Consider the following 17,057-nt stretch of genomic DNA (forward strand, 5'->3'; position numbering starts at 1 on the left):
TGGGACTAGGAGACCCTCCTGAGCTCCAGTTTCCTCAGCTGTAAATTTTGAGAAATAGTATTTGTCTCACAGGATTGTTGGGAGGGAGAGTTGAAAGAAGAGATGTGGAAGCTCTTTAAAAATTTTAAAGCAAAAGAAGTTGACAATTAGATACAAAAAGTTTACATATAAGAGGCTGAATGGAGCATACCTTCATAAGATGGTTGCAGTTCAAGCAAACAGCATTTCCCAAAGTATATACCTTGGAACACTCATCTCACAAGATGCATCTTGAAAAGGGGGTTCCCTGGACAAGAGAGTTTGAGAAACTGTTCTCCTGGGGATTTACCAGGCACTTGACAATATTAAGGGCTCGGAGAAGTACTGGGGTAAATGAACCCATGTAGCTGTCTTTAATCTGGTGTGTCTCAAACTTTTTTCTTCAGGGAACACCCCTCCCCCAACCCCACGAGCCCCCATTTAACACAGGGACCTGAGGGCAATGGTCGGCCTTGTCCCTGCTCCTGTTTTGATGGACACGGGGGCAGGTGGGAAAGCAGGATTCTGGCTGCAGAGGAAGGAAGGAGTGGAAGGGGGCAGAAAGAGGAGCTGGGGCAGAAAAAGTCAGATGTTTCACTGTTGCCAACAAGGCCAGACCAGTACTGGAGGTACTGGAACCCTGCTTGGCACGATTTATAAGACAGGTTTTGTTCTGGACACCGCTGACTTCGTATAATGGCATTATTTCCTCAAGTGATTAGGTAATGGAGGGAACACTGCCCTCAGCAAAACAGCGTTAACACAGAGCTCTCAACTTAAAATAGTACCAGGTAGGCAGGCCAGGATCACGGGGATTAAACTCTAAGTGTGATGGTCCAAAAATCAAGGATTAAAAATGAATGCTTCATTAAAATAGAAAGAAACCCACTGTTTAGAGGTTTATAAAAAGCAGAGTGGGAGAAGAGGTCTTGGATGAGTTAGGCTGATTGCTTAGGAGGCTTAAAGATTCTGAAACAGAGGGGCAAACCTGTTTGGGGGTCAAACTGCTCCTCCCTCCTTTTTTAACAGCTGAGGACATTAAGGCTCAGGGATAAAGTAATAAGATGCTCTGGCCCATCAGCAAGCTGGTGGCAGAGCTTGGACCAGGGCCTCTCTGTGCCTCTGGAGCCTGGAGTCAGTTGGAACGAGAAACCTCAGGATTCAAACCAGGTCAAGAAGGAAGGAGGGAAGGAAGAAAAGAAGGAGAGAAGTCAGCAAGGAAGGCAGGCAGCCAAGCAGACGGACAGGCATAGTCTGATAATCTGAAGCAGTGGAAATCAATAGTCCAGCGTTTCGGCGACACGCAGAAGATCATCTGTTTACCCTGCATCCTTCTCTTCTCCTGGTGACAGCAGGTCTTTTGCATCCCTGTGGCTCTATGAGACCAGCCATTTTTAGAGGAACCAGCCCCCAGCCCTCAGTTGGTTGAGCTGAGGTAAGTGCTGACCCAAGATCCATCAGCAAGTGCCCTTGCTGGGGACTTGGGACTTGAAACCCAAGAGAACCTGAAGTCAGACTGACCTCGGACTTGTGGAGTCAGGCTGGCTTGTGGAGCTAAAGCTGCAAATTAAACCTAGAGAAAGTGGTGGCCATGTTTCCTGCAATGAGGACAGAACTGGTCTTCAGAGAGAGGACAGACAGCACCACAGGGGCAAGAGATGGAAGGACAGTCCTGATGGTATTTTTAATTTCCTGGTCATAGTTTTTCCTGCAGGTCCATGAGCCAATGAATTTCTCATTTTGCCTAATCTTGTTGACTTAGCTCTCCTCATGGGGAATCAAGAGTCCTTGCTGACGTGAGGGTTCTCCACCAGCACCAGCTGGAGGTGCCGAAGGCTGGATCCCCCGCTGGTTGGGTCAGAAATATCTCGGGGGACAATCAGGCAACTTAACTGGAAAGCAGAGCAGCATCTCCCCAAGAGCTGCTGGAAATCCTGCTGTGTGGAATGTCAGTCACGGTGAGGGTGGGGGTGGGGCTCCTAGAAAGTGCTCAGTGAGGCCCCAGCATTCTTGGCAGGGGCGGTCTGTCAAGAGGGAAATGAGCCCATGGGGCCTTGGGGAGTGGGATTAGAGGAGTCTGAGAAGCGAAAGGGAAGTCAGGGGCAGACTCAGCCCTAATATTTGGGGGGGTCCAGGACACGAGACCGAATGGAGGACTGGTTTTTAAAAATTAAATATCAACTTAAGAAACTGTTAAGGGGCCGGCCCTGTGGCCAAATGGTTAAGTTTGCAAGCTCTGCTTCAGCGGCCCAGGGTTTTGCTGGTTTGGATCCTGGGCGTGGACCTAGCACCGCTCATCAGGCCATGCTGAAGCGGCATCCCACATAGCACAGCCAGAAGGACCCACAACTAGAATGTACAGCTATGTACTGGGGGGCTCTGGGGAGAAGAAGAAGAAGAAAAAAAACAAGATTGGCAACAGATGTTAGCTCAGGTGCCAATCTTTAAAAAAAAAAGAAAAGAAACTGTTAAATACAATATTTAACAGATGGTGAGTGTTCTAATGTCCTAGCTTGGTCACTCCATAAGGCCCTGGAGGGCAGCTTGGATGTCGAATTCTTGGAGTCCTAATAGTTCTGTGGCGAGTGTGGAAATGCAGGGAGAGCCAGCTTCTGGCTCCCAGCTTGCCCTTCTCCCTCCACCTTCCTGCACTACGAGGGGCCTTAGTGCGCATATGCATGGGCACCCCAGCCAGCATGTCTGCATCCCAGCAAAGACCCTCCCCTTAGGCACCTCACTGGGCTGCGACTGTGTGGTCCCTCCGTGGATGGATGGATTCGGAAGGATGCTGCACAGGCTTTGGACATGGACTTGGGGCTATCTGGGTATGGAAGTTCCAGATCCCAGGACCCGCAGTGTGGTCTAGAAGGGGTTGCAGCCTTTGGGTGGCCACTTCTCCTTGGTCCTGCAGACCCCTTGCCCTATGGGGAGGGGATGTCCAGGAAGGCACCCCTCTTGCCGCTCTGAGAAGAGTACTGGTCATTGGCTGACCAAAGAGCAGGTGAGCGGGAACTGGAAGTGCTGGACTCGGGGAGGAGGGTCAAGAGACTTCCTGGCTTTGCCGTGGTGGGGTCTCTGCACCTCAATGTTGTCATCTGCAAAATGATGGCTTTGAATTAGAGGTAGAGATTTATAGTCTAGTGTTTGCCAAACTAAGGTTTGAATTTTGAATTTTTTGACTATGTGACTTTGGGCAAAATCCTTAATCTCTCTGAGAATCAGTTTTCTCATCTGTAAAGCGGGGTACACTGTCACTAGGTTACTGCAAGGATTAAACGATGTCCCTGAAGAGGTTAGCAGAGTAAGTGCTCTGTAACTGTCAGCTGTGTGGTTATTGTTCTCCTCCTACTGTTGGAATCTGAGGTGGTTTATAGCTTTAAAACGGCTGCTCCAGGACCACGCTTGGAAAGGAGAGGCAACTGGCCTTCTGATTCTATGCCCAGAGCTTGTTCACCTCTTCTCAAGCATCAGTATTGTGGGTAGTTAGGAGGATGGGCTCTGGTGCCATTTACTTAACTGTTAACCATCGGCAAGTCACTTAACTTCTTGGAGCCTCAGTGTCCTTGTGGATGAAATGGGATAATAACAGCATCTATCCACGGGGGTGTTATTAGGAATAAATGAGGTTATACATCTAAGCTCTTAACCAAGGTTTACCTGGCGCAAAGCAAACTTTCAAAAGTGCTAGCTATTTTTTACCAACAGCCTCCCTTCTCCCTCCTGCTGTCCTCAGCCCTTCCGTGGGCAGTCGCTGTCAGCGATATTTGGGGACTGTAGTGGAACTGCTTCGGGAGGCTTGGCTGGAGCCCATCAGCTCTGTGCTCCCTTCACTCAATGGAATAATGGCTTTCGAGGAAGAAAAACCTTGAATCCGATTTGTTTGCTTAAATTCAAGCTCTAATTGTGTTGGGAGGAAGCCCACATTGGCCGAAATCATTCCTTGTTTGGTTCATCCTTGCCCCTGTTGGGCAGAGCTTAATCTCAGCCAAACCTCTTGATTAACTGGGGAAGGAGAATTGGCCAAGAAAAGAAAACAGCAGCCTAGTCTCTTCCGGTCTCAAACAAGGAGACTGCTATGTGATCAGTGCTCCTTCTGGGCAGCCTCATTTCCTTCTTTTTCCTGTGTAAGAAAATTTAAATTGAACAAATCTGAGCCAATAATAGACAAATCAGGCTTCTCCTTGAGAGCTGACACGCAGGCGACCTCATGGTACCGGAGGCTCTGGAAAATGCTGGGTCCCCCCAGCTCCGGCGCTCTCTAGGAAGGCTTGTTCTGTTCCAGCCGCAGCCTAGAGGAAAAGAACCAGGAGAGTAAGCAGATTCGCGGGGGCCTGGTGGCTCGCTGCTGCCTCCTGCTTAAATGCAAGCCCCTAAATTGAGCCCAGTGGTACCTCTCATCCTAGCACGTTTTCCATTAGCAAAAACATATATGTCGATCCCTTCTGCTTGACCCTCTAGCCCAACTCTTTCCTCCCTCCTGTTCATTTCTAAACAGCTCAGAAAGCATCTACTTCCACCCTCAAGCTCCTTCTCTCCATCCCGTCCTTGCCACTGTTGCAGCCTCCACACTGTGCCAGCCACACTGAACCGCTCACAGTTCCCAGAGCTCCCGTTGCCCTCTTGCCCAGGGGCCTGGCCTCATACTCTTCTCTCTCTCCCTCTCTTTAATTTCTAATTGTGGTAAGATACACAGGACATAAAGTTTGCCATTTTTAAGTGTCCAATTCTGTGGCATTAAGTCCATTGATTCCTGTCGTGCCACCATTACCAGCATCCATCTCCAGAACTCTGTTCATCTTGAAGAACTGAACCTCTGTACTCATTAAACACCAACTCGCCATTTCCCCTGTCCCCAGCCCCTGGCAACCACCATTCTACTTTCTGTCTCTATGAATTGTGACTACTCTAAGTACCTCATGTAAGTGGAAATGATCATATAGTATTTGTCTTTTTGTGACTTAGCTTAATGTTCTCAAAGTTCATCTGTGTTGTGGTAGCTCTTTCTTCCCCTAAGGTCTCCTCTCCAACAGCTATGTCCCATTCATCCTTCAGGCCTCAGTATGAATTCCTTTCCTCTAGGAAGCTCCCCAGTGACCTCCCAAGCTAGTGCTCCCATAATGCTTTGCACCACTCCTGCCAGGGGAGAGCGGAGCACTAAAGGGTCGGAGCCTGGAGAGCCCTGTTCCTCCCACTGGCGTGTAAGCCCCTTCAGGGCACAGACTCCTCTCCATTCCTAGTTGTATCCCCAGTGTTGCATCTCAGCACCATGCGTGGCACAGAGTTGTGCTCAGCAAATAGTGTAGAGTGAATGTTGAACAAACTTTCCCGGAAGTATCCATGGACAACTGCCAGCAAAAACCTTGAGACCAAATCTGAACGTCCTTGATCTGTCAGGAGCACAACGTATACTTACCCACCTCTGCTGGAGCTTGGCTTGTCTCTACAGTGCTATTCTCCATCTGTTCACTGGATTCTATGGCCTGTGCTCCATCTCTGCTCCATTAGCACCTCCTCCCTCTCTGTGAGAGCCCAAAGGTAGTCTATACCCTCTTTGCTCCATGCGAATTCCCATCCATTTGTCTCCTGGTACGGTTTTTCTGGAAATGACTTCCCAGTCTGCCTCTCCTGGCCATACTTCACCCTGCACATGCTGGGAAGCTCCTACTCCTGGCCACCTTTCTACCCCTTTCGATTAAGCGAACCCTGGCCGTTGTGTGTCTCAGCCAGTTAACGCTAGCACCATCATCGAGGCCTGTGTTTTGGGAAGGGTACTTGATTCCACAATAATCTACCCATTACCAATAGCTTCTCCTCAGTGTTTGGACCATATTAAAGCTACACCCTTCCTTTCTGTGCTCATATAAATACCTTTTCTGTGAAACGCTCCAGTGAAAGCCCTTGGTCTTTTCTCTGTGGGGTACTGGACAGAGCAACGGGATCATGTTCCTGCCTTACCACGGAAGACTGGTTTGACTTTGGGCAAATCACATGTCTTCCCTAAGCCTCAGTTTCCTCATCTGTAAGTGGAGACAACAAATAGTACATCTCCAGAGATGTAAGAACAAAACAAAGCAATTTGGTAATTTCCTACCCCAGTGTCAGAGATGGCCCTGGGTGGAAGATCCTCAACATTTTTTTATTTTTTTGAGATTGGCACCTGAGCTATGTTTTTTTTTCTTTTCCTTCTTTTTCTCCTCAAAGCACCCCCAGTACATAGTTGTATATTCTAGTTGTAGGTCCTTCTAGTTGTGTTATGTGGGACGCCGCCTCAGCATGGCTTGATGAGTAGTGCCATGTCTACGCCCAGGATCCGAACTGGTGAAACTCTGGGCCGCCGAAGCAGAGCATGCAAACTTAACCACTTGGCCATGGAGCCGGCCCCAATCCTCGACACTTTTTGACATTGAATAAGGTGTGTGCTTTGAGAAGGTTGGGCTCCACTAAGATAACGTAGGTGAAGTATCTTGTAAAACTAACATGGGTAGACTAACAACAGGGTCATTGCCTTCTTCTTTCCCGTGTTCTCTCTCCCCATCCTCAGTGACACAGCCAAGCTGTTCAGGGAAAGCATTGATTTGATTTCTAGGGAATCCTTGTTGCTCGAAGGATCACATGCAGTAGACACTCTCTTAACTGAACTGATAGATTAACTGACTCTCCGTAAACAGCTGCCAAATGCCCACAGCCCTCGGCTCGTTCACGTCTGGTGGATGGCACTTCTACCCCCAATAGTTGAAGGCTGAGTTGTGTGCTTCATAAGAATCAGCTGTATTTGTTCCCAAACCTGGGTATGCCAGTTGTACATTTTATTGTGAAGACAAATTTATTTAAGCAAAATGAAAATTGATAAAACTAGTGTAAAAAACTTTGTGAAAACTCAAATGAATAGTTTGAAAAGACTAGACGAGGGTGAGAGTGATACTGAATTGAAGATGGATGAGACGATGCTTAAAGCTTGGGGAAAATTATAAAAATCTAGGAGGCTACTGTGCTCATATTGCTTTGCAAATATCTTTAAGTTCTTGTTCTATTTTAAAAAATTGGAAACTGAAAATCATATATAATGCATTTACTGTATGAAAGACTGTGCTGAACTCGTCTCTTACTTGAAGAACAAGCCCTGGCCCTACATCAAAAGATCAGGGGATGAATGTACTTCTTACTGTTGCAAATTGAAATAAAACGTTTACAGGATGTACATATCATTTTTTAATGGTTCCCTGACTTAAAAATCTTTCAAAAATTAATCCAACAACCACTGGTGTCGATCCTGCTGCATGAGAGGGTTTCCGCTGTTCCATCTCCAGGTGGCAACACTCCAAGCAGCCCCTCTCTGCTTGCTTTCTTTCACTGATCACATCTCTCACTTTCTGTCCCACCCACTTGGCCATTCAACAAAGATTGGTAGAGAATCTGAACCAGATCTGAGTTTGGAGCTGACTCTCCGTGCTGCCTCTGCTTGGAGTGGACTGAAGCAAGAGCATATGAGCATCTTACCATGGCAACCCTCTGTGTGCATGAGCTGTCTATTTATGTTGTTTGAAAACCTTTTCCCACCTCACACCCCACAGCAATTTCAGTGATACGGACTGAATCGTGTCGCCCAAAATTCATATTTGGAAGCCCTAACCCCCAATGTGACAACTTTTGGAGATGGGGCCTTGGGGAGGTAATTATGGTTGATGAGGTCATGAGGGTGGGGCCCTTATAACAGGATGAGTGGCTTTTAAGAAGAGGAAGAGAGGGAGATTACTCTCTCTCTCTCTCTACCATGTGAGGACACCGTGAGAAAGTGGCTGCCTGCAAGTCAAGAAGAAGGCCCTCATATGGAACTGGATTGGCCAGAACTTCCAGCCTCCAGAACTGTGAGGAATAAATGTCTGGTGCTTAAGCCACCCAGGCTGTGGTACTGTGTTATAGCAGCCCGAGGTGACTAATTCTCCAAAGAGCCCGGCAACTAAACCCAAAGCAGGGCCTGTGAAGGGCTTTAAAGAATGGTGCTGCTTCTGCTGCTGCCGCTAATGATGATGATGGTGCTGATGATGCCAAACCCCATGCCAAACCAAACCTCCTCTGTGGACAGAGAAGCCCCCTTCCTTTCCAGTCTCCACTGTTGCATTCACCATCTCATTAGATTCCAGATCCACCTGGGAGATCTCCAGGTGCACAAACAGGAAGTTTAAATGACTTGTCTGAGGTCACACTGTTTACAAAGACAGGCCTTGGACTATAACTCAAGTCCACATCATTTTCTAACAAGCCAACTACGTGCCATGACTAAATTTCAGATTCATGGCTCTGGGCCACTTTCTGGCAAGATATGGATGATGGGTAGAGTTTCTATGTATGATAGCCTCCAATTCTGACAGCATCTGAAGCATTTTACTGTGTGACCTGCTGGAACAGAGATTGCTAGTTGTCTACCAAAAACCCTTTCTCGCCTTCCTCCTTAGTCAGAGAGCTCTCAGTTTCTTTTGTGGCTAGATGTGGCCATGTGACTAAGTTCTGGCCAAAAAGATGTAAGCAGGAGTGTGCAGGACCTCCTGGAAAAGTCCATAAAGGAAGCTGATCTGGCTGGAAGACTCACCCGTTTAGCCCTGAAATCCCCCTCTCCACACCCCTGTTTATTTCGCACTGCCTAGAGTGTGGGTGGAAGGCGAGTGGCCCCAGCAGCCATCTGTACCATAAGGTGATGGCGAGAACAGAAGCCAGAGCTAAGATAGTGGGGAAGAAGTTCGAAGAAGGGGCCTGGGTTCTTGAAGACTATGAGCCACTGCACCAAGGAGCTGGGTGGTATCATACCCGTGTCGCCCCGTGGCCTAGATCTAAATCCCATGATGAGAGGAGCAGCAGGTGACACTGAAGGGACTGTTTGTTTAGGTCTCTTAGTGATTGGGACCCAAGAAGGCTAGTGGGGGGTCTGGGGAACAAAACACCTTACAGAAGTAGAGAGAGAGGCGTTCACTCATTTGCCTACTTCTCTGCAGAACCCAGGCACGTCCCGTTGCAGAGATACCTGGAGGGCACGCAGGGCCTCTGCGGTACCCCAGGCTTTCACAGGCTTGGGAAGTCCCCACCCCACGCCCTCAGGAGGTCAGAGTGGCTGCACAGGGCTCCTGCGGGAGGAAGGGTGAGGTGGTCCTGCCTCAAGTGGCCTTGCAGGCAGCAACATCAGCCATAGAACTTGAAGTGAAGAACCTGAGAGGGTGACCCGTGACCACACGAGATGACCAGACAAAACTGGGGCTCCTCAGAGTGTCCTGAGTCATGCGGATAGGACATTTAACTGATGATATTTGAGCTGTGACCTCGTTATACTCACAGGCTGGGGGCCTTAGGGACAAGTGACTCATACCGATGACAGGGCAGCCTGGGATGCCTCAGCCAGGAAAGGCTGCCTTATTTCAGGATGGCCCTTGCTGTGACCCGAGCGTTTCTTTCAGGCTGACCTGTGATTGCAAAATGCATACCATCGATTTATGTCTTCTTTCGTTTCACCTTCAAGGATGGAGTCTTCTGGAGAGTGAGGGTTAGACATCTTTTCATGCTGGAATAAAAAGGAGCAGATATGGGAATGGGAACCCATGATCACACTGGTGCGAGGGAACGAGGATAACTTGTCAGTTACATGGATTTCCCATGCTAGGATGAGATCCAGGCTGTCTGAATCTGTTAGATAACAAGAGCATTTTCCCCTGAGCTTTCAGCCGATTTTCCAACTACATACCCATATGTGACATTTTCCAGGTGAGTGATTTTCTGCATCCGTCAACTTATTTTAGTCGTGGTTGTATTTGATATGCTGGCATTCTGGAAGAATTGCTACTGACATCCAGAATGCAGTCAATATGATCAGTTTTGCAAAACAGACGTTCAGAGAAACATAACATTTTTAGGGTTGGTATGAAACTTTAAGATCAGCTGATCCTACCCCTCGTTTTATAAATCCGTGGAAGCGATGGCTGGAGGGCACACGATTCATGCAGGTGAACTTGAGAGCAGAGCTCAGCTAACCCTAACTCATAAGCAGTGCTGCGAGCCCTTCATTCTGTCATTTCACAGTCTGGATTCCCACCAACTGGCCCAGGTACACTATAGAAGGGCTTAGGTTCTTTTTTCACCCCTGCATTTTTCTTGAAAAGAATTTACAGACTCTTTCCTGAGGTACTTGCAGTCAAACCGGACAGAATAATAAACACAGAAGCACCTAACGGTTTCCTTACACAAGATCAAGCTCACTCACCAGGTCTGTGCCTCACTCTCTCTCAACCTTGGAGAGCAAACACCATACAAGTTACATGTTTTGATCTTGTCCAACTGAGAATCCTCCTCCTCTCCCCCGGCCCTTTCCCCTTCTCCTCCTTTCTCCCCTCTTCCTCCCACCTCGCTCGCTCAGCTCCTTCCTCCCTGCACCTGAACTGGCAGTCTGATTTCTCTGGGTCTGGTGAGGAGCGGAGCATCCAACACCCAGCTCGTGTGCGTGTCTGCAGTTGTCCCCATCTGCTCTTTTTCCTTCCTGTCTTCCTCCCTCTCCCTGGCTTTTATTTTCCACATTCTGGGTCTATCAAATTAATGAACTCACTTATTTTCTCTGTATCAAACACACACTGAAATTGTTGCATTTCTAAATAGGCCGAGAGTGCCGCGTAGCATACGCGGAGTCTCCTGAGCCGCCACAGCATCTCCTCCTAACCTTGAGAAGGCTTGTGACACAAGACGGCGGAAGGCGAGCCGCCTCCGACAAGACAGAAGGCTTTCTTGATCTACGCCTTCCCGCTCCCTTTATTTCCTGTTTCAAACATGTTTGGGGCTCTAAAGCAGATGAAGCCTGTGTCGATTCTACTGTGTGATCAGTATTCCAGGAGGCTGCCAAGGAAAAACCGAAGACACATTATTTTGCGGGGAGAGCAGGTGTCCTGCTTTGAGTTGTAACATAACCAGTGAGCAATAGCTCATAAAATGACCTGCTTTTCAATTTATTAAAGGGTGAGCATTTCTTGGAAATCCATATATTTCCCCGAGCCCTAAATCAAGGCTGCATCTTCCAGGGCCCTCTCAAAATCTCCTGCTCCAATTTTGGCTTCATAGATCATAAGCTGATCATTTCTTCCCTTCACTCGTTAGGAAGCCCAGCTTTTAAATATATTTCCTAATGGTGAAAGTGTGCCATGGGCTGAATTTTCGGTGTCTGTCTCTCTCAGATGTGACGGTTTGGTTGAGCACGGTGCTGAGTCTCCTTGTGTCCCAAGGCCATGGACGACAGCCTTTTGTTGGTCAAAAGGAGAAAAAAGCCAAGTGATGCTGGGAGATCAGCTCCAACTCTCCCCGAGATGGACCACACCCTCCTGGCCCTGGTCTGTAACATGATCTTGGGACACACTTTTATTCTGGCCATGCCTGGACTCCCTCAGACAGCGGTTTGTATTCCCTGCTTGATCTGTGTGGAAGCTACAAAGAAAGCACAGATGAATAGGATGTGCCAGAACCAACCTTAGCCCTGGCCTTTCCCTTCACCGCATTCTCCTGCTCCTCCTTTCCCAGGTGCGTTGCAGGAACATCCCCTTCCAGCACTGGGTGAGCAGGCATGCTCTGGGCATCTGTCAAAATTCGTAGGGGACTCTAGGGTGGCTCCAGGAGGCAGGAGTGAAAACATCCCAGGGACTACTCTGCCCAAAGGTCCCTGGAAGAGTAGAGATAAATTAACAAATAATAAGCATAGGATGGAAGGTAGCTTGTCTTCTGATCAGAGTGAAGCTTTGCTGGGTCTCCTTAATCCTGGTTAACTTAATCAAATTCAGTTCTGTTTCTGTATTTCCATAAGAAACAATTACAGGGCCACTTGCCCAGGAGACTCAAGCCTAGATGCCTCCCACAAAATATATCACATGGGGGAATAAGCTACTCAATAAGATACTAAGAGCTTGCAGGATAAATTCAAAATAGTTCTAGCACCTGCCTCAAAAAATATCAGCTAGGGAGGCAAGTTAACCTGCTGAAACAAGTGCAGAGGCTCTCTGAGCTGGAGTCGGGTTACTGTCAGGACGGCCCACTCAGGCGGGTCCTTTAGCTCCCCATCCTGAATTGTTCCTGCCCAGACATGACCTTATGGTAACACTTTTCCTTACCAAACTCACTGCCGTATCTAGCTGAGTTCTCTAAGTTTAAACGTCTTTGATTTTGTTAATTTTTGTGAACGTAAGTTGACTTTATGGTATGGACTGAATTGTGTTCCCCTCAAATTCATATGCTGAACCCCTAACTCCCCATGTGACTGTATTTGGAGATAGGGCCTAGAAGGAAGTGGTTAAAGGTTAAATGAGGTCAAAAGGGTAGGGCCTGATCCGATAGGATTTGAGTCCTTATAAGAAGAGACACCAGAGAGCTCTCTCTTTCTCGGTCATGTGAGGACACAGCAAGAAGGTAGCAGTCTGAAATCCAGGAACAGGGCTCTCACCAGAACCAGACCATGCTGGTGCCCTAATCTCAGACTTCCATCTCCAGAACTGCTCCCATGAGAGAAATAAAGTTCTGCTGCCTAAGCTCCCAGTCTGTGGTCTTTTGTTATGGCAGCCTGTGCTGATCAGTACACTTTACCTCAGAGAATTCATGACTCAGTGGAGGCTCCATCTGAGGCCCTGCACTGGGACTGAGGCAGTGGCCAGGTGGACATTCCATACCTGTGTACTCCCCGTCCATGCTCCACAGGCGCACAGTGCGGTCGAGGGAGGATGACAGCAGAAACTTTTTTTCTTCTATCAGCTCCAAACTAATGAGAGAAAAGGGGAGGAGAGATGCTCCAGGGCTATTACAGCATGAAAGGGACACTAGCTCAACATGTCAATACTCCATTAACTAAAGTTGGGATATAGAAGCCCGGTTAATCTCCTGAATTATTCTGGGTACCGTTCTCTCCCTGCCTCCTGCCACATCACACCCCCTCGCACAAATTCCCTAACTCCAGCCCCAAGATATCAAACAAGATATGATGGAAAACATCTTGTGGATGATGGGTCTGGGGAGAAGACCAAGAGATTGGAAAGAACCATCTGGCCAGAGCTCAGGTCCCACCTCTAGCACCGATTCCTTTCAACTCCAGTGAAACAAATCTTAAACTTACTAAGCTTCTAAACTTACACTAAAACACCAGATCAATTCAAGGAAAACAATCATCCATTTACAAGAAAAATGAAGACTTCCAATCTCTTCCTTTATTCCGTGTAGGCAATATGTACATTTTGTTTTCACCAACAGCAGAATGTAACACTGCTTTCCTCTTTTGACTAATTCAGAGGGCTTCTGGGAGGATCAACTTGATCACAGCTGCGAAATTATTTTAACTCTTTTACAGATTCTTGAACTCTAAAATGGATGGTACTCACGATGTCACCATGCTGACATGGGCCCTCCAGAAAGTCACATCTAAATCAAAGGGAAAACATATCTGAGTATGGAGGGAGAGTTCACCACCATGATGCTAGATGCCGTCCGTATAATGGTTCCTGCAGGACGGGTCAGATCTGGATGCGGGTGTAACAGGGAGAGAGGTACTGGACTCATTGGTCTTGCTACATTAATTTGATAAGTGTTCATCGAGTACCTACTGTGTGTGAGACCCTGTGCCAGGTCCAAAGACACAGAAAATGGGACCCATGCAAGGCACTTATGGTTTGGCAGCCTGCAGGAACATGCAAGTACTCAAAAGTGATTTTTAAAATAGGCTGGTACCTGGTACCTGGAGTGAAGACCAATGCAAGGCAGATCACTCTTACTTCCAAATTCCGATTTCTCTTACTTTAGCGTTTAAACTTCTCCTGTGGTAGAACAAGAAAAGGTCACTAAAGGGAAGTTTGTGAATATTTACCTCTACATTGGCTTTACAGAAATGTGTTTAATAGAATATTATATAGCCATTTAAATATGCTAAATAAAACTAAATATGCTTATTTGGAAAGTTGTCTAAGAGATGCAAAGAAAAAAGTTGTCTAAGAGATAAAAGAAAAAAAAGTTCTGAAAATTATGTCTTGTGTATGTGCCCCTGTATATATATGTATAGTAACTTTCTGGAAGGAAGTTCGAATGCATTAGCAGTGTTAGGAGCACGCAGAAATGGCAGGTCAGGTGACAGAGGAGATCGGAGAACAGCTAGTACTTTTTATTTTTCATTCTTTTGTGCTGTTTGATATTTTTCTAAACATGAACACTTTTACAATTGTATGAAAGAGTTTTAAAATTTTAAACATATACTTTGTTATTACCAAAGCAACATGTATCCAGAAATACTAGAAAAGACAGATTTGTAAAAAGAGGAAAACAGAACAGAAACAAAGAAAACAAAACCTCATCTACAAAGAGATAACATTTGTTAAGACCTTGGTGCATATCTATCCATATTTTTAATTTCCATATGCTTCTTTGCTTTAACAAAGTTAGATTCATCCTGTAATATTGTTTTGCAATCTGATTTTTTTCATTTAACAATTTATCATGGATATTTTTCCTGTAAGCACATTTTCATATTACAGCATCATTTAACAACTAAAGATATTTCAATGCATTATACCATCATGTATTTAATCAATCCCCCTTATGTTGGACATCTAGCTTGCCTATATTTATTTTTCTCTCCTTCTTAAAAACAACATGTTGATTCAGAACCTTATAACTAAATGTTTGTGCATATTTCTTATTCTTTCTTTTAATCAAATCCTTAGAAGTAGAATTGCTGATTTGAAGCTTTAGACACATATTGTCAACCTGCCCTGCAGAGAGTAAACACCAATTTACCCTCCATCAAAAAGTGTATGAGTGCTCATTTTCTAGCATCCTTGCCAACAATGAATACTTTCATGAAAATATTTTTCTCTAAATCCATTCTTAAAGAGTTTTAAGAGGCCCCTCTTCACTGGCACAATTTAATTTTACCAACTAGAGTGCTAACCTAAGACTGAAGCTGTGCTTGTCACACTATTTAACATGAGGAATTCATTGCCTACTCTTGGGAGGCCGCAACTCCGGTCCCCACAGGCTGTACTCCTTGATGTCATAGACCCGCACAAAGCTTTCCTGGTCAGCCACACAGGCGAGAGCATCTCCTGCTGTCACCACCATGCTGCTGACCCAAGCTTTGTCTCTAGACTGAAAGACACACCCACAGTGCCCATCACAGATACATTCACACAGGGCCCATCACAGACACACCCACAGGGTCCATCACAGACACATCTGCAGGGTCCATCACAGACACACCCACAGGGCCATCACAGCACATCTACAGGGCCCATCACAGACACACCCACAGGGCCCAACGCAGACACACTCACACAGGGCCCATCAAGACACACAGGGCCCATCACAGACACACAGGGCCCATCACAGATAAAGCTTACCTGTCAGACAACGGCAAGTGAAATGCTGTATCCCATATCCACGAACTAGGCACTCTGGCTGTATCACTCTTCCAGCGAGAAGGAAATGCCGTGTAGTTGAATAAAGCTAAGGATTTCGAGCCTGACAGAGCTTCTGCATTACACAGTCAGGCTGGTGTCAAAAAAAACCAAACCCGAAGCAGGGAAGTTTCTGCTGAATGACTGCCCAACTTACAGGAGTGAAGTTTGCAATGGGACAGGCCCCCCCCCCAAACAGCCTCCAGAAGGTGACAGAGCCTGCAAGGAGGGAAGCGGTAGCAGGGCACCTTGGCGTTTGCGCTTTGCCCACAGCTGAGTTGCTGAGCCCCGCAGGGCTGAGGCTCTGAGCCCCTGCTGACCGCAAGAAGCCTCAAAACACGAGGGCACTTTTCCTCTTTCCCTTGGCTTATTTGGATCAGTTAGAATTATTGCTGTATATTGGGGAAAGGGGTTTCTTGGTGGGTTTGGATTAAATGGCTCGACAGCCTTTCCCTTCTCCACTAATCAGGGCAGCTTTCCTGACAGAGGAGGGCTCTGGCGTTGGCTGTGGAGGATAGGTACAGAAGTTTGTGCTATGGCAATCACTGATGTCTGTGTGTGTAAGCACTTACTTTAAATCCTCTATGGGACTTGCCTAATGGAGGGATGCTCTGGGGGTTCCTCTAGGCCTATGGGTCACGATTCTTGACTGTTTTGTATGTGGGTGTCCATGTAGCAAGCCTTGTGAAGTGGGGACCCCATGCATGTCGCTTCCCCTAGGGAGCTCCCTAAACCACTAGATTGCAAAGCTTCCTCTCCTCTCTGGGGAGACCAGGCTCTATGCTCACACCAGTAAAGCGGAAGCCGTGGCCGCCCCAGGTGGAGGTGGAGAGGGGCCTCCTAGGGCACCTGGCGCCCCGAAGGCCTGAAGCTTTGGGGCGGCCCGTGAACCAGCAGCGGGGGGAGGCAGCGTCGCTTGCTAGAGAGGGGAACATGACCAGATACCCCGGGGCCAACACACACAACATGAACCTCCCCTTGCAACCAGAATAACACAGTGGGCTGCTTTTAACTGGAGATTTTAATTAAAATCCCAGCGCTTTGGAGCAGGACTTGTGCCCACTCACTACATTTTCCTGAAGCCTGAGGGCCCTATCATTTGTGTGATGTCACCTGACTGGCTAGAAGCAGATCTGGACTCAGAAGGCTTTCCTCCACCTCTTGGGGGGAGGGGTGGGGGGGCGGGGCTGAGTTCCTCATCTCTAAAATGAGGGGTTCCAGGGCTATCTCCGTTGTATGATTCTTTGTCCTTCCTCTTCCGGCTCCTCTGTCAGGCTGCCCATGCCTGCTGTGGTAGTGTCCGCCTTACAGGCTGTGCCTGGTACTTATGTAACCTAAGTGACATCCTCTGGGCCCCACACTCCTCCAGGACCATTAGTGGCCCATTTCCCCTGCAGAGGCCCTCGGAGTGGGCAGCTGGGGGTGAGGGGGGGTGGGATTCGGAGGGAGTGGGAGCTGGGTCCTCACTCCTCAGGTGACCCCGGTCCTGGCTGGCAGGTGCACTGGGGGTCATCAGCCTGGGCTCCAAGGAGAGGGCAGGCCCGAGGGAAACGGCAGAGAGGCACTGGGGAGAGCGAGTGCTGAGGGTCCCTCCTG

The 17,057-nt window shown here is 47.6% G+C and overlaps 1 protein-coding gene across 1 annotated transcript in view; it reads right to left on the minus strand.

Annotated features, from left to right (window-relative positions):
- Nucleotides 1–9,457: 9,457 nt before the first annotated feature.
- Nucleotides 9,458–17,057, minus strand: part of LOC124240740 (WD repeat-containing protein on Y chromosome-like) — an 81,409-nt gene continuing 73,809 nt past the window's right edge. Inside the window, 7 exon segments of the mRNA XM_046663865.1 lie at nucleotides 9,458–9,565; nucleotides 11,509–11,624; nucleotides 11,627–11,698; nucleotides 12,696–12,784; nucleotides 13,398–13,437; nucleotides 15,012–15,153; nucleotides 15,619–15,680. Of these exon segments, the coding sequence (XP_046519821.1) occupies nucleotides 9,458–9,565; nucleotides 11,509–11,624; nucleotides 11,627–11,698; nucleotides 12,696–12,784; nucleotides 13,398–13,437; nucleotides 15,012–15,153; nucleotides 15,619–15,680 (629 nt within the window).

The sequence above is a fragment of the Equus quagga genome, chromosome 6 (assembly GCF_021613505.1).
Source record: "Equus quagga isolate Etosha38 chromosome 6, UCLA_HA_Equagga_1.0, whole genome shotgun sequence".
Classification (NCBI taxonomy): Eukaryota; Metazoa; Chordata; class Mammalia; order Perissodactyla; family Equidae; genus Equus; species Equus quagga.